Source organism: Notolepis coatsorum (assembly GCF_963971535.1).
Source record: "Notolepis coatsorum genome assembly, chromosome: 4".
Lineage (NCBI taxonomy): Eukaryota > Metazoa > Chordata > Actinopteri > Aulopiformes > Paralepididae > Notolepis > Notolepis coatsorum.
This window is the reverse complement of record NC_140168.1, coordinates 171,178,805-171,195,285: the sequence shown is the minus strand read 5'-3', so window position 1 is coordinate 171,195,285 and position 16,481 is coordinate 171,178,805. Positions and strand designations below refer to the sequence as shown.

Sequence of the window (16,481 nt, the reverse complement as noted above, 5' to 3'; positions counted from 1 at the left end):
CATCGTTTCTCTATACTCCAGTGCGCTCCACAAATCGGACCATCAGACAGACACATGCTGCTTGCGCATAACAGGGGATAGAGAGAGACACTTGTCCCTGGTTTTATAATACAATGGCAAACAGACAAAGAGGTATAATGTTCGACAAGCATTGGAACTTGTTGTGGATGTTGAGAATGATCCAGAAAATATAAATGAAAAGGACTCTGAGCCAGAATGATGGGGGAGTGAATCTCTTCTGATCTTGGGTTTCTGAAAATAGCTAAAGGCAGACGGCAAAGCATGCTGGGACTATTCCCTTTATAGAGGTGTGTTCTGTGACACGCTGCTCACAGCATGATGCCTTAGTGAGTTTAGACTTCACCATCTTCCCATTGCACTAGTTGATAACACGCACACACGCACGCACGCACGCACACACACACACACACACACACACACACACACACACACACACACACACACACACACACACACACACACACACACACACACACACACACACACACACACACACACACACACACACACACACACACACACACACACACACACACACACACACACACACACACACACACACACACACACACACACACACACACACAGAGAGAGAGAGAGAAGAAAACTGTGCAAAATTAGCACAGCCCTCGAGTTTCTGGACAGCGGGGAGTTTTTATTTTGGTGAGTGCCAAGCTGACAGATTGGGTGTTGCTTTTGATTCCAAGGGATGATCAGAGTGTGTGCGTGTGTGAGAGAGAGAGAGAGAGAGAGAGAGATAGAGAGAGAGAGAGAGAGATATAGAGAGAGAGAGCGATAGAGAGAGAGAGAGAGAGAGAGAGATAGAGAGAGAGAGTGATATAGAGAGATAGAGAGAAAGAGCAATATAGATATAGATATAAAGAGAGGGATATATATAGAGAGATAGATATGGAGAGATAGATATATATATAGAGAAAGAGAGATATAGAAAGAGAGTGAGAAAGAGAGTGAGAGAGAGCAAGAGAGATAGAGATAGATAGAAAGAGAGGGATATATATAGCGAGATATGGGGAGAGAGAGATATAGAGAGAGATATAGAGAGAGAAAGAGCAAGATATATATAGATATAAAGAGAGGGATATATATAGAGAGATATGGAGAGAGATATAGATATATAAAGAGAGAGATAGAGAAAGAGAGTGAGAGAGAGAGTGAGAGAGAGCAAGATAGATATAGATAGATAGAAAGAGAGGTATATATATATAGAGATGGGGAGAGAGATAGAGATAGATACATATATAGAACGAGATAAATAGAGATAGAGAGAGCGAGAGCGAGAACGAGAGCAAGATATAGAGAGATAGAGAGAGAGAGAGAGATAGAGAGAGATAGAGAGAGAGAGAGAGATAGAGAGAGAGAGAGAGAGAGAGAGAGAGAGAGAGAGAGAGAGAGAGAGAGAGAGAGAGAGAGAGAGAGAGAGAGAGAGAGAGCGAGAGAGAGAGAGAAAGAGAGCGAGAGAGAGAAAGAGGGGGGTGGAGTGGAGGTTTTCTTGGCAGGCTGTAGTGTTTGAAGGAGCTCAGATGCTAATGATGCTGTGATTGGGGAGTGTGTACGAAGCCTAGAGACAAGAGAGGGTCAGCCTAGTGGCGGATCTGTTGATGGCGCTACTGTACACACATACAGTCTCCCTCTCTCTCTCTCTCTCTCTCTCTCTCTCTCTCTCTCTCTCTCTCTCTCTCTCTCTCTCTCTCTCTCTCTCTCTCTCTCTCTCTCTGCTCTTCCAGGGACACCTGCTCCTCTAACGGCTGGAGACATGGCTCTTAATGGGCAGCAGCCAGATTACTGATGCGGGCATATATTGATCCAATCAGGTCCGGTAGACGCTGATGTTTTGACAAGGCAGACACCAGTAAGTGAAAGAAGGGACGCTGCAGACCATTAACATGAGAGGATGCTTCCCTGAGGTCAGGAGAGTGTGTGTGTGTGTGTGAGTGTGTGTGTGTGTGTGTGTGTGTGTGTGTGTGTGTGTGTGTGTGTGTGTGTGTGTGTGTGTGTGTGTGTGTAAAATGTCAATGTGTCTGTACATGCTGTGTATGTACCTCGGTAATTACTACAGTGGTTGTACTGTATGTGTGTGTGTGTGTGTGTGTGTGTGTGTGTGTGTGTGTGTGTGTGTGTGTGTGTGTGTGTGTGTGTGTGTGTGTGTGTGTGTGATTCCAAAATCTAGCTAGTATCCTAGTATTTATATATGCAGAATATGAATATGGCCTTTACACGCAAGTTAACCGCTTATTCTGAATATTAACCATGGTTAAAAGTGAAAGGGTTAAAAGTTAAAGGAAAAACGAGAAGGCGATTGCATGCATCATTATTCTCAAAGTCAGGATATAAGTTCATCCCAACTCCTGCAGATTGTTTACGTAATCAAAAACGGAACATATCGATGTACACACAAAAGCTCTCTCTCTCTCTCTCTCTCTCAGCATCCTCCCTGCCACAGCCACTTTGGCTAATATGATGTATATAGGTCCCAGGCCAGCCAATCAGACGAAAGGGGGGGGGGGGGGGTTAAAAAGCCTGACTCCGGGAGCCAATAGTAATGGCAGGATGAGTTGTGGCGTAGCCTATAGACCTGTCCGCTGTATACGTCAGACTCAGTGTGCGCGTGCCTCAAGAGGGCAAAAGGAACGTAATCATGGTCGGAACAACTGGGCAGACTACAATATATTTGCATTTGTTAGCCATGCTAGCGATCTAAACAATCAATCCATGCCAAAGCTAGATATGTAAAAGGTGACACAATGTGTTTACAATGTGTCAAAGCAATCAAAACAGCGAGATTAAGACTGTACCAGCGTCATACAATTCTACACGTTATATATATTGCCAGTTTGAATACAATATGTAAAACCGTCTCATCTTCAGTGAAGTGGAAAACAGAAACACGCATTTGATTTAATTGTGAAATCCTCAATGGTTTCATAACATCCTTTTTTTAATCCACTTTTTCTCCTCCTGTTTTTCTGTATTTTTCCTCCCATCCCAATTTAGTCGTTATGCCAATTCCCCCTCCCCTTCCTGGTCGTTGCACGCATGTGCCGCCCACTGGTCGGTCTAGGGAGCCCTGAAGTCTATCACATGCTTCCTTCGATACATAGGAGACAGCCAGCAGCCTCTTTTCACCTGGCAGCGAGGACTCTCATTGGTGAAGTGTAACACGTGGAAGGTCACACTACCTTCACCATTTCCCTCCCTCGCTGTGCAGGCGCCCTGACCAACCTGTAGGAGTCGCTGTTTACAATGACCAGATTACCACCCACCGGCTTCCCTCCCACTGACACTGCCAATTGTGTCAGTATGACGGCCGGCCAAGCCGGAGGCACCGCTGACAGCCGGATTCGATACCAGTGTCTATTGCGGTAGTGACGAGCGCTTAGTCCTCTATATTGAGTAATATAATCAAAGTTAAACGGAAGATCATTTCGCTTTGAAAACACTGTGCATCTGAAGACTTGGAACGGATGGTATAACATCTAAAAGGATTTTAGAAACTGAGGGAGATGGAGGTTAAAAAAAGGCCAATCTGCGTGGTACTGATTAGCCATGCTTGACTAAGTCGAGTTTTCACACTTACACAGCTATAAGTGCTTCAGCTCAACGTGATTCACTCTCCAGTTTTGATGACGACTCTCACGCATATAAAGTGCTGTCGCCCCTCGGTTCAGTTACGTGACGTTTAGAAAGGAGAAATCTTTTTATTTAAATTTATTTACAGCACATATCGATCAGTGTGACTTAGAAAGTTTCACCTTTATTGAACACATCCCAGTCCTTACCCAAGGTTATGTGAGTCTTGAGTTCACAGCGTATAGATGTGTCAGGCCAGAAACATTTTGCCTTATTGAACGGAACCCAAATACAACCAACCACATGACCTATGATACTAATTAATCAATTATCGCGTGTTGCCACGGGAATGTAATAGTTTTGCTGTTGTCTAGACCAGAATAACATGTAATGGTTTTGCTGTTGTCTATACCAGAATAACATCTTGCACACCACTGCTACTGTAGATGTATGTGTAATTATCGGATTTGTATGATAAAAGCAACTAGCTCGTTACAGGTACATAAACAGGCCATTGAGAACAGGACAGAGAGGTACAGAGGCTGCTAGAATGTATAATCTGAGCAGAGTTTCTTTCAGCAAAAAACTTAGAAGACATGTTTAGAGGACCTCAAAGACCTATGTGACCCTGTCTGGTGATGTAGCCTACAAGTCGCCAGGGTGAAATGACAGATAGACACAATAAGTAATTTTTTTTTTTTTGTGTTTTTTTGTGTTTTTTTTTTTATATAACTACAGTTCGAGAGTTGAAGAACATATTTAGTACAACAGCGAACAGATATAATAACTCTAATTGTAAGAATTCTGTGTTTAAAAAAGGCCATTTTGAAACACAGTTTGTGCTCTCCACAGAGGAGAGGTGGGGGCTGGGTCATTTTTGCATCTGAATAGAGCTGCGTGTTGGGATTCAGATTAAAACTTAAAAAGACTCAAATATGTCCCCTTTAACTCAACTCAACTCAAGATATATAGTTTGATATAGTATATAGTATGAATTAGTTATAGTATAATAAAATACAAATAATACAATTATATAGTATAATAGTATAGTATAAAGTATAATATAAAAGAATACATGATATAATAAAACAGTGTACTATAAATATATAGATACATGTCTGTGTGTGTGTGTGTGTGTGTATAAATGAATGAACCTCAGTAAATATGCAATTAACTGATAAGATACACAAAATGTATTTATTTATGTTAATTTAATTGTGTCATGTCTGCAAAAATAAGTATGTACATTTTGTTTGGTTTGGTAAACATTGCGCTATGAATAGTCTATCAGTGTAGTGTACTGTATGTGTGTAGGGGCAGGTACCATAAGAGTTTTCTTCTTCCTGTTCCTTTTACGGCCATGGAATTTAGTGGATCATATTAAGTGAAATATATGTATTGACGACACTGTTGGACTGTAACAATTCCATGTACAAATAAATTAAAATGAATGAATGAATGAATGTATACAGGTCTAGAACAGGCCTGGACCACAGTGAACACAGCCTTACCGGAACATGTCCCCGAGGCCTTTCAGCATGCCGCCCTTCTTGGCTTTGCTCTTGTCCTTGTCCTTGTCCTTCCCTCCTTCCTGCAGCTTCTTCTTCTCCTTCCCCCCCTTCTCCTTCTTCTTCTCCTTCTCCTCTTTCGTCCGGTTGGTGCCATTGACCAGGGGCTTGTTGTCGTCGCTGGCGGTGAGGGCCAGCGGGGTGAGGTCGGCCACCGTGGACACAGAGTCCCTCCCCGACCGCGAGCTCTCCTCCGTGTCCTCCTCCACTGGGGATACAATAGGGATGGATGGGGGCGGGTCTGGTGTTTCAGTTCCGGGCCTAATAATGTTTCCATATACTTTTAAAAAGGGGTATTTGACAGATTTGTACCCTGAATCCTTTCGTTCTGCTGTGAGGAGGACATGTGATTGAGACATAAAACGTACCAACGTTTTTTGTGTTGGTGTTGGCATAACAACTAAATTGGTGGATGGGAGCAAATGATAAAAAGGCAAAAAAGGTGCAGATTTTTAATGCATGTTGTCATGCCATGTGTGTGTAGTCGGGGACAACACATCCTATATTGTTTCAACACATCCTTCTGGAGAGTGCATAGGTCAACTAAATCCCAAATCTATAACAAAGATTATATAATCACATATATATATATTTAATGAGATGAGACATTGCACACATAAAAAGAAAATGCTGGGGAGCTCCCGTAGCTCACCGCATATCTCGGCGCTATTTCTGCGTCGGGGAAAACCGTGCTCGTCACGGATCTGGGGGACACGAGTTCGATTCCCGGACCCGCCATATTTTCTCAGAGTGTCTTCCCCTGCTCTATATCCCATTTCAACCTGTTTCTGTCGGTCATGCTTGACCAGAAAAAAGCTTTAAAGTTTAAAAGTTTAAAAAAAGTAAAAAAAAGAAAAAATGCTAGTGTGTTGATCTTTGAGGAGAGTCTTGCTGACATGGTCTGTCCCAAGGAACCAGACATCATCTGGTACACTAAATGTTGAAACCCTGTGTCAGCCATTATGCCATTGCTGCAAGCAGTGAGGACGTCTGCTGCCAGACGAGACATTCTGTGTTAGTCAAACCCCACATCACTCTTACATGCAGATGTAAAGGTCAGGCTGTAATGTAACAGATCTGTCCCTATATCCACTGCATGCATGTTAAACGTAACGTCCAAAAACACCGTCCCTCCTCCGAGGGTTCAGAAAACCAAGCGTCTTACGTGTCTCCATGCCCTCGTCGTCTTCTTCGGTGGTGGTGTTGGCGGCGGCCGCCGGCCGGTCGTAGGACTTGTCGATGGCGGCGCGGAAGCTCTCGTTGCAGCCGCGGCCCCGGATGATGCGCGGCCGAGGCCGGTGGAAGGGGAGGTCCCCGTTGAGGGTCACCTCGGCCACGGCCGTCTGGAGGCTCTCCAGGGAGCTGGACTTCTTCAGGCCGAGGGAGGGGCCCACGTCTCTGGTGGAGGAACCTGGGAGGAGGGGGAGGGCGGAGAGGGAGGGTGGAGAGAGGAGAGGGGAGGGCGGAGAGGGGAGAGGGTGGAGAGGGGAGGAGGGCAGAGAGGGGAGAGGGTGGAGAGGGGAGAGAGGGGAGAGGGTGGATAGGGGAGAGGGTGGATAGGGGAGAGGAAAGAGGGAAATTGTAATGGATGTTCTGTATGGAGCAAGAATGAATACAATATACTATGTGTTGTGTGCCGTGAAATTGTGTAGCGGTTAAAAGAACATGCCAACATTTTGTCGTCTTCTCCAAGAGACTTTGGAGAAGTTTCCTCTCTGTGTGTTCAGTAGAAAGCTATCTGGCTGCACGTTAGCCTAGCTTAGCACAATGAATGGAAGCGGACATGGTCGGTTAGCCTAGGCATTGTCCAACTAACACCTCTCCCGAAGGCTAACCGGCCATGTTCGCTACCATTGTTGGCGTTCCAATGTTGGCGTGTTCCTTTAAGCTCCTCCATGTACCCCTGCTGAGCAGTGAGTTCCCTTCCAATTAAATTAATCTAAAATGAAAATGGAAACCCACAGTTAATTTGCTAATCATACAGTAAAAGCGTTCAATCTAATTGATCTCCTACTAGCTTGGGATAGAGACAACCCTCCCTGTGCCAAGAGTTTTGTCAATAATTAAATTTTGGAAGCAAATCGACTTCCTCGAAGGGTTTTAATTGAAAGTTGGGTGAATCTTTAATGCTTCAAAAACTACTATGAATTGAAAGTGGAGTGGATCTTTAATGCTTCTAAAACTACTATGAATTGAAAGTGGAGTGAATCTTTAATGCTTCTAAAACTACTATGAATTGAAAGTGGAGTGAATCTTTAATGCTTCTAAAACTACTATGAATTGAAAGTGGAGTGAATCCTTATTGTTTCTAAAGCACGTTCCATTCTCACACTCCACTCGGGTCTCCTCTCTGCTTATGGAAACTGGGACAAAAACATATTTACCACAATCCAGCATAAGACCTAAGCTTGACATAAAGGGATACTCCACCCATTTTAAGAACATGGTGTAATTTGGTATACATTAACACTTTGAGTGCCGACGACGTGTATTGTTGTCTTATCATGCCCCCCGTTGAGTGCCGACGATGTGAATTGTCGTTTGATTTTTTTATTAGCAATCTGAATTCATATTTCATCAACCGAGTATCCCGTTGGTACAGCAGACCCTCTAGGAGCTCAGATGGGAAAATACCGCCCCCTATCGTCTATCCCTGTGTAACTGCAGCCCATTCGATTATACTGGGATATCCCTGTGGGGGGAGCCTACTGGCTCCATTATGCTGGCGATGGATCTGATGAACATGGAAGTGATCGCGAGTTGGAAAGCAGCGTGGAATATATATTTACAGCAGCCAATAATCAATCAATAAACGTGATCGATATTTGGAATGGCGATCAGGAATTGGAATAATCTTTTTGGAGAACATCTGATCTAAGGTAAGGAGTCTATGTTACCAGTTTTAGGATAATCAGAGCTGTATTCACTGAGATATCAGCATGTGCCGTGTGTGTGTGTGTGTGTGTGATGTTGAGGAAATGAGAATAGATTTTTCAGCCCGCTTCTATAGCGTGCATAAGTACACATATACTATCGATAATCTAGCGTTTATTTGAAAACGATTCATAAATAGGCCGACAAATGACAACGTGTCTAGTGTATTCGAGAATATTCCAATAAATGCCGTTTATGGGGGAATCTTTCAATTTTCCGGAAATTTTCTAGAGAACGATAGCTTTTCGAAATGCTATAAAAAGGATATTATGAACCGATTAAAAAACAATCCGTTTGGACAATGTTGACTGCAAACAAGTCATTGATAAGCGACGGGCAGATTAGACACATAGCCATAATTTAAAACATAGATTATGCGTTTTTTAACATTGAAGTGGATTATGGCATTCAAGGGGGTAAAAAGGAAAACAAGGCCGGCACTGATAGTGTTAACAGTCATTTCACTGTGTTTTATTTTTTGAGATATTGGGAGGTTTACAAGGCTACACAATAGTATAAGTGTTTCCCCCCACAATTTCTCTAGAAGAATGTATGTAACAGCTTCTTAATACTTCACAACAAATGATATATCTGGGAGGACTGTATGGAAGGACTTAACTGTGAAATGGTTTGAAACCCCCATTCACTTCCACTAGCATCACAAACCGTAGCACGAGTATGACATGAATAAGCTGTTTGAACGTTATTATACTTGTCATGTCCCCTGTGTCCTAGTGCCGTTGTCTCTGTGTGGGCGTGGGTATGTGGGAAGTGATTGCAGAATGGGAACCTGGTGTGGACCGCAGTGGCGTCGCGTGGGTAAAATAACAGGGGAAGCAAAAAAAGAAATTATAAAAAAAAAAATTATTAAATATTTTTATTAATTTTTTTTATTTTTTTGTTTAAGTCAAGCAGTCACCATGTACACTACAGTATGGCTCGGCGGCCAGTCAAACTTTCCTTTTATTTATTTAAGGGGAGACACTGCAGGTGAATAGGGTAAAAAAATTAACTAATAGATATCACAATGAAACTTCCCCAGTTGATTACTTATATTAAGACAAGACTTTTTTGTATTACAAGTTTTCTGAAATTGTATGTTTAAATATGCAAATGAGGCATGATCTACTTAAATATGCACTAATTTGCATATAATTCCAGGACAGAAATCTGAACATTGGATAAAGCCATTTTCAAAATTATAGTTTAATTTTGTTGACATATTAGAGCTAAAGGTTATTACAGAGGGGATTTTGGATATCTCTTTTTATCACTCCATAAATCAGAAAATACTCCATTCAGTCCATTTTTATGGTAAAATTCCATATTTCGCCATGTTTTTAGGAATAAAATGTGATATAAATCAGGGTATGAATGCGATATCAACAAACCCTTCTGTAAATACCTTCAGAACATAGATATGAATAGAACTGGAAGGTTTGGTGTATGTGAGTGCTACTGAAGTGGAGATTTCTGGCTCAGAGTATGAGGAAAAACTCTTAAAACTCATTTTTGGGAAAACGCCTTCAAAGTTCTGTATTGTAAAATGCCATACTTTTTTTTTTAAACAGATATTTACAAACACAATACCTAATCAAACCATTAGTAATAGACAACCTAAACACATGCCTGATAACTGAATAATAATAATAATGATATTGAACTGAACAGAACTACACACAGGCTACAAACAGTGTAGTACAGTGTAGTACCCCCTAATAGGCAAAAAATATTTGAATAGATATCACTATGAAACTTTCCCAATTTGTTATGTACATATAAACTAAGAAAAAATATATTGCAAGTTTTCTGAAATGTATGTTTATATATGCAAATGAGGCACTTCCCCATTAAATATGTGCACATTTATGGATGCAATAAGGCAAAATGATGTAAAATAAACAACTAAATGTGTGTTATTGACGTTTTATTGTCACTAGTTTCATAGAAGACATGTTTAGGAAGCTAAATATAACAAAATCTCAAAATCAACAAAAAAAGTATATTTGACTATTCACCTGCAGTGTCTCGCCCAGATTGCAGAATGGGTACAATACAGTACGGCTCAATACACACAATTGTATAAGGGGATGCAGACCAGAGAAAGACGTTTGTCTTGTTTACATCAGGGTCATTAATACTGCTGGAGCATTGGTTAATTTTAAAATCTTTTTCATAATTTTTATTTTTTTTTTTTTTTTTTTACCTTTTCTCTTTTCATGTCAACGTTCACACGCACAATATATGCTTACCTAAAATTGTAGTTATTTGAAGTTTGGATTTTTTTTTACGACTGAGGTAGGTAAATAAAATTTCGACAGTTTTCGGCTTGTCATTGCTCCGACTGCTTTGTTGTTGAATCAAGTCAAATCCTAGGTAAGCATATATTGTGCGTGTGAACGTTGACACAAAAAAAAAAAAAAAAAAAAAAAAAAAGTAATAAAGAATATTTTTTTTTATTTTTTTTTAAAGTACCGAAAAAAGGTACCGTTGGGTACCGGTATCGATTCACAGGTACCGGTACCGGTATCGGTTCAAATGTGAAAGGTACCCATCCCTAACCGTGACATGTTGAACGTTAAGTTATGCTGTCGTTCGTCACCAGACACTTTATGTCACATTGTGGGAGAAACGTTTCTATTATCCTTCACTGTAGAAATGCTGTTATCCGAGTGTGCCAGGCTAGCTTGCGGCTAGCAGTGCCTCTTGGTTTTAGGTTAGAATGCTAACTATCACAAACAAGCCGTTTTAATTTGTATATATATAGTCAACTTCAACTTTTTACTCGCTGACGTTCAAACGAGACCCAGATACGGATGTGTCTGATGTGTTTGCAAGCCATGGTCCTTTTTATTGTCCTTTTGAAGGGATTTGTGTTTTCTTATTTTTCCTTACCAGGCATGTGATGTCACAAGGTTCTATATTGTTTATATATATAAAAATATATATATATTTTTTTATATATATAAACAATATAAAACCTTGTGACATCACATGCCTGGTAAGGAAAAATAAGATAGAGAGATATAGAGAGAAAAAGCTAGAGCGAGAGCAGGCGAGATAGAGCCATGTAGTGAAAGATGAGTGAGAGAGAGTGAGATATAGAGAGATAGATGAATGTGATAGAGTGATATATATATATATATAGAGAGATGAGTGAGATAGAGAGAGAAAGAGTGAGCTATAGAGATATGGAAAGATAGAGCAAGAGCAGGCGAGAGTCAGAGTGAAATATGAGTGAGAGTGAGATAAGATAGATAGGAGTGAGAGCGAGTTATATATATATATATATATATATATATATATATTAGTGCTGTCAATCAATTAAAATATTTAATCGCGATTAATGGCATGATTGTCCATAGTTAACTCACGATTAATCGCAAATTAATCGTTTTTTAAATTTTTTATCTACCTTAAACAGATATTTTTCAAGTTCCAAGTTTTAATACTCTTATCAACATGAGTCAACAAATGCTTGCTTTATGCAGCCATTTAACACAAAATTATTACCCTCATGCATTGCAAATTTGCATCAAATTCAAAACAGAGTGATGCACCTAATAACTTAAAAGAAAATAATAATTTAAAACAATGAACAAAATGTGCATGAAATAATAGGGGAAAGAAAACGTTAGGAACTTGTTACATTCACCCACACAAGGGCTGATTAATCACACACTCCCCCTCTCTCTCTCTCTCTCTCACACACACACACTCTCCCAGCTCTCTTTCTCTATTGCCCCTTCCTCATCTCTCTCACCCCACTCTCTCTCTCTCTCTCTCTCTCTATATATATCACACACACACACACACACACACACACACACACACACACACACACACACACACACACACACACACACACACACACACACACACACACACACACACACACACACACACACACACACACACACACACACACACACACACACACACACACACAGTATCAATGAGAATACACCTGCGTGAAGTCTAGTAAAAAAAAAAGAAAAAAAAGTAAAGTAAAGATTTTTCTTTTTTTCTTTCTTAAAAGTTAATCGTGAGTTAAAAAAATAGTAGCGTTAATAGAATCGGGCGATAACGCGTTAATACCGCGTTAACTTTGACAGCCTTAATATATATATATAGAGAGAGAGAGAGCGAGAGAGATATAGTGAGAGAGAGCGAGAGAGATATAGTGAGAGAGAGCGAAATAGTGAGATAAAGATAGAGCGAGAGCAAGCGAGAGAGAGCCATATAGTGAAAGATGAGTGTGAGAGAGAGAGAGAGGAGTGAGAGAGAGTTAGATAGAGAGAGAGATAGAGAGAGAGAAAGAGAGAGAGAGAGAGAGATAGAGAGATAGATAGAGAGATAGAGAGAGAGATAGAGAGAGAGAGAGAGAGAGAGAGAGAGAGAGAGAGAGAAAATGTAATACATGCAAAGTGAAAGCTGGCGGGGCCTCATTCATCCTCATCAGGCAGACAGGAGGGAACGTCTCACTGAATTCGAGAGCTGATGGGTTTTCCATGCAGAGAGACCCACTTCATTTATAATGTTTTCTTCTCTCTTCCTTCGCCGAGACGCCCCGTGCTATAGTCACACTTCAGCGGAGATTTAAATTTTTTAAATGTAATTCTTGTTCTGACAAATGGCTTCAAGTCACTTTTGTTTAGAAAAACGGCTGAGTTTCAAATAACCTGGCAACACAGGTTTCTGTGTATTTCTTTCCTGAAAAACACGGAGAGTTCAAACAATAACAGCTGGTAACAAAGACAGTACTATTCGTGGGTGGATGGGGGGGATTACTTCATTTCAATTAGTCAGGTCTGGCAACACAGCTCCCGTACTGAACTCAGTGTTGTAGGACTTGAGTCCAGGACTGATTTTCAGGACTCGTGACTCGACTTGGACTTGAGCACCGATGACTCTGACTTGGACTCGAGCACTGACTGCATTCGGACTCGGAAGGTGCAGACGAGGACTTGTTAATTGATAAATACTAGGGATGTCCGATATTATCGGCAGTAAAATGTGATATCGGAAAATATCGGTATCGGTAAAAAAAAAAAAAAAAAAAAAATTAACCTTTATTTACCCAGGCAAGCAAGTAAGAACCAATTCTTATTTTATTTATTGTCAAAAGTATGCATGTTGGTTTAATTCAACAACTTGTATGTTAATTTTAACTTTTTTAATGATCATATTTTGCACAGATAATGCTTACATTTAGAAAGCCTTTTGAATGCATCCAGTGAAATTATTAGTTACCTGAAATTATTCTGTTTTTTTGGGGGGAAACCCTGCATATATCGGTATCGGTTGATATCGGTATCGTATCGGTATCGGAAATTAAGAGTTGGACAATATCGGAATATCGGTATCGGTAAAAAAGCCAATATCGAGCATCCCTAATAAATACAGTTAAAAAAATTATAATATGGCATACTCATTTGGCAGAAGATATTGATGGCTAGTGCATTTGTTTGGTTATTGTGTCACAAAGTAAATAAACTCCTTTTGAAATGGTGACCGAGGTGTCATTTATGTTTAATGTAGACCTTTTTTTATTGTGTGGAGTGGACTCAACCTTGAGGACTCGACTCAGGCTCTTCTTTGGTGACTCGTACTTAGACTCGACTCAGACTCGAGATTTTGTGACTCGACTACATACAACATACAACACTGACAATATGTTAAATAGAGAATCAACACAGGTCACTTCATTGTGGTGGACAGCAGTCTGTTTGGACAGACAGACAGACAGACAGACAGACAGACAGACAGCTCATATCCTCCTCAGCTGTGCAGTAAGAGTCTTATAATAATAAACACACATCCATCATCCTGCATTTCAGCAGGTGGAACAAGGCGAAGGCTGTCTCGTGGTGATATCAGTGTGGAACTCGCAACACCGCAGGTTGTGGGTTCAATTCCCACAAGGGATATAAAGATGTCTGAATTCATTCACCTTATCCAGTTGTATATATATATAAAAAGTTTGCACATATCACTCGCGATGTGGATTTACGACGTGTCGGAACAGGTTTGAGTGAAAGAAAGCGCCGTAGAGTTCCTGGTGATTCCCGGGGGACTTGGACGATAGTAGCCCACAGTCTCATACTGTCCTCTACCACTGAAGTGTCCCTGTCCAACATATGGCCGGGGTCTGTGTCAACAAACAGGTCTCAGCCAATCACAGCTCAGTAGACCCCATGATACGCTGTCCTGGGGAATGAGGAGGTAACTGATTACATGTAATGTATTGAGGTAATCTGAGTACTAGAATGAGGAGGTAACTGATTACATGTAATGTATTAAGGTAATCTGACTACTAGAATGAGGAGGTAACTGATTACATGTAATGTATTGAGGTAATCTGAGTACTAGAATGATGAGGTAACTGATTACATGTAATGTATTGAGGTAATCTGAGTACTAGAATGAGGAGGTAACTGATTACATGTAATGTATTGAGGTAATATGAGTACTAGAATGAAGAGGTAACTGATTACATGTAGTGTATTGAGGTAATATGACTACTAGAATGAGGAGGTAACTGATTACATGTAATGTATTGAGGTAATATGAGTACTAGAATGATGAGGTAACTGATTACATGTAGTGTATTGAGGTAATCTGAGTACTAGAATGAGGAGGTAACTGATTACATGTAATGTATTGATGTAATCTGAGTACTAGAATGATGAGGTAACTGATTACATGTAATGTATTGAGGTAATCTGAGTACTAGAATGATGAGGTAACTGATTACATGTAATGTATTGAGGTAATCTGAGTACTAGAATGAGGAGGTAACTGATTACATGTAATGCATTGAGGTAATCTGAGTACTAAAATGATGAGGTAACTGATTACATGTAGTGTATTGAGGTAATATGAGTACTAGAATGAGGAGGTAACTGATTACATGTTGTATTGAGGTAATCTGAGTACTAGAATGAGGAGGTAACTGATTACATGTAATGTATTGAGGTAATATGAGTACTAGAATGATGAGGTAACTGATTACATGTAATGTATTGAGGTAATATGAGTACTAGAAATGGCAACTGTAATCTAAGTTTAACATCAGTTACTGTAAAACATGTTTTTAACTTTCAATGTACCTGGAAAAGAAAGGGACATTTATGGGAAGGGATGTCACAGTACTGTGCTCATGTACTCGTAAAACTACTCCGATACTACTACTCAATGTTGTGTTTGTTCAGGAAAACTCAAAATTGAATGTTAAAATGTATTTATTTATTACATTTGTATTATTTAACATTATTTATATAATTTTTACTTAAAATATCAGCAAAAGTGTAATGTTGTATATTTGATTTGTTACAGTGACAAAGTGAGGAACATCTGATGGAAATAAAACGTGTTTTCAAAGTCATTGTTAAAACTGTAATGGTATTATTACTGGGATTATCGACACCAACAGATCTTGACATAATAACTGATACAGGTTATACATGATGATATGTAGGCAACTAGGTAACCCCCAAGTAACTATCTGAAAAGTTATCCGATTAAAGAGTTTAAGCCTTCCAGTGGATTATGTTATTGATTAGCTTCTTCTCAACGCTTGTTATCCTGTCGTTGCCCCCTTCGATCTGTGTCACGTTCATCTGTTCCGAGCGGGACGGGACGGGGGGTTTGAACGGCGCTAAATGGCCCATGGTCCATTACTACTTAGCCGGCGGCCGGGATGTGTGCATTTTAGAAGCAACGTAGGGGGTCGAGACACATAGGAAGAGAAAATAAACCCTGAACGCTAAAGAAAACAGGACTGAAATCTATTAGCCCGGCTGTGTTAGGAGGGGAATTGAATAGGTGCTGTTTTTCCCAAGCTGGGGAATGTTTGTTTTCTTGAGTCGGTTGTCGAAACCACCTCTTAAAGTTATTTTTAGAATGTGCAATGATTGAGTTGATGTATCTGTTGCCAAGCCTATACGTTTAAAAAAAAAATCAATACGTTTTGTTTCAATAAGTAATAACTATTCCTTGCTTATGTCTCCATATTGTGAATATGCATGTGTAGCAGAGGGTATGAGTGGGTACATGAATGTGTGGTGTGATAGTGAGTAAGGGTACACTGATGTATGTATGGTAGTGTGTCTATGTACAGTAGGTATCGATCTTTTAGGTGCTACACAAACACATTTTGTTGTACTGTATTGTGCAATGACAATAACGCCTTCATCTTCTACTCTACTGTATGATAATAACATTTGACTCAAACGAGCCTCAGACAAGATCCTGCTGAATATCCACATGCAGGAACATTATGCGATCGATCTCACCCAGGCACACGTTTCCCACAAGACTAAGTCAACATTGTTCCCACTGGATAAAAACACTTGTCATTGTACCATG

General features: G+C 40.2%; 1 protein-coding gene across 1 annotated transcript in view; it reads right to left on the bottom strand.

Annotated features, from left to right (window-relative positions):
* The window catches only part of LOC311226746 (partitioning defective 3 homolog), a gene marked incomplete at its 3' end in the record, with an annotated part of 616,272 nt that overhangs the window by 40,146 nt on the left and 559,645 nt on the right, over positions 1-16,481 (bottom strand). The window contains 2 exon segments of the mRNA XM_084312156.1: positions 5,121-5,385; positions 6,343-6,588. Of these exon segments, the coding sequence (XP_084168282.1) occupies positions 5,121-5,385; positions 6,343-6,588 (511 nt within the window).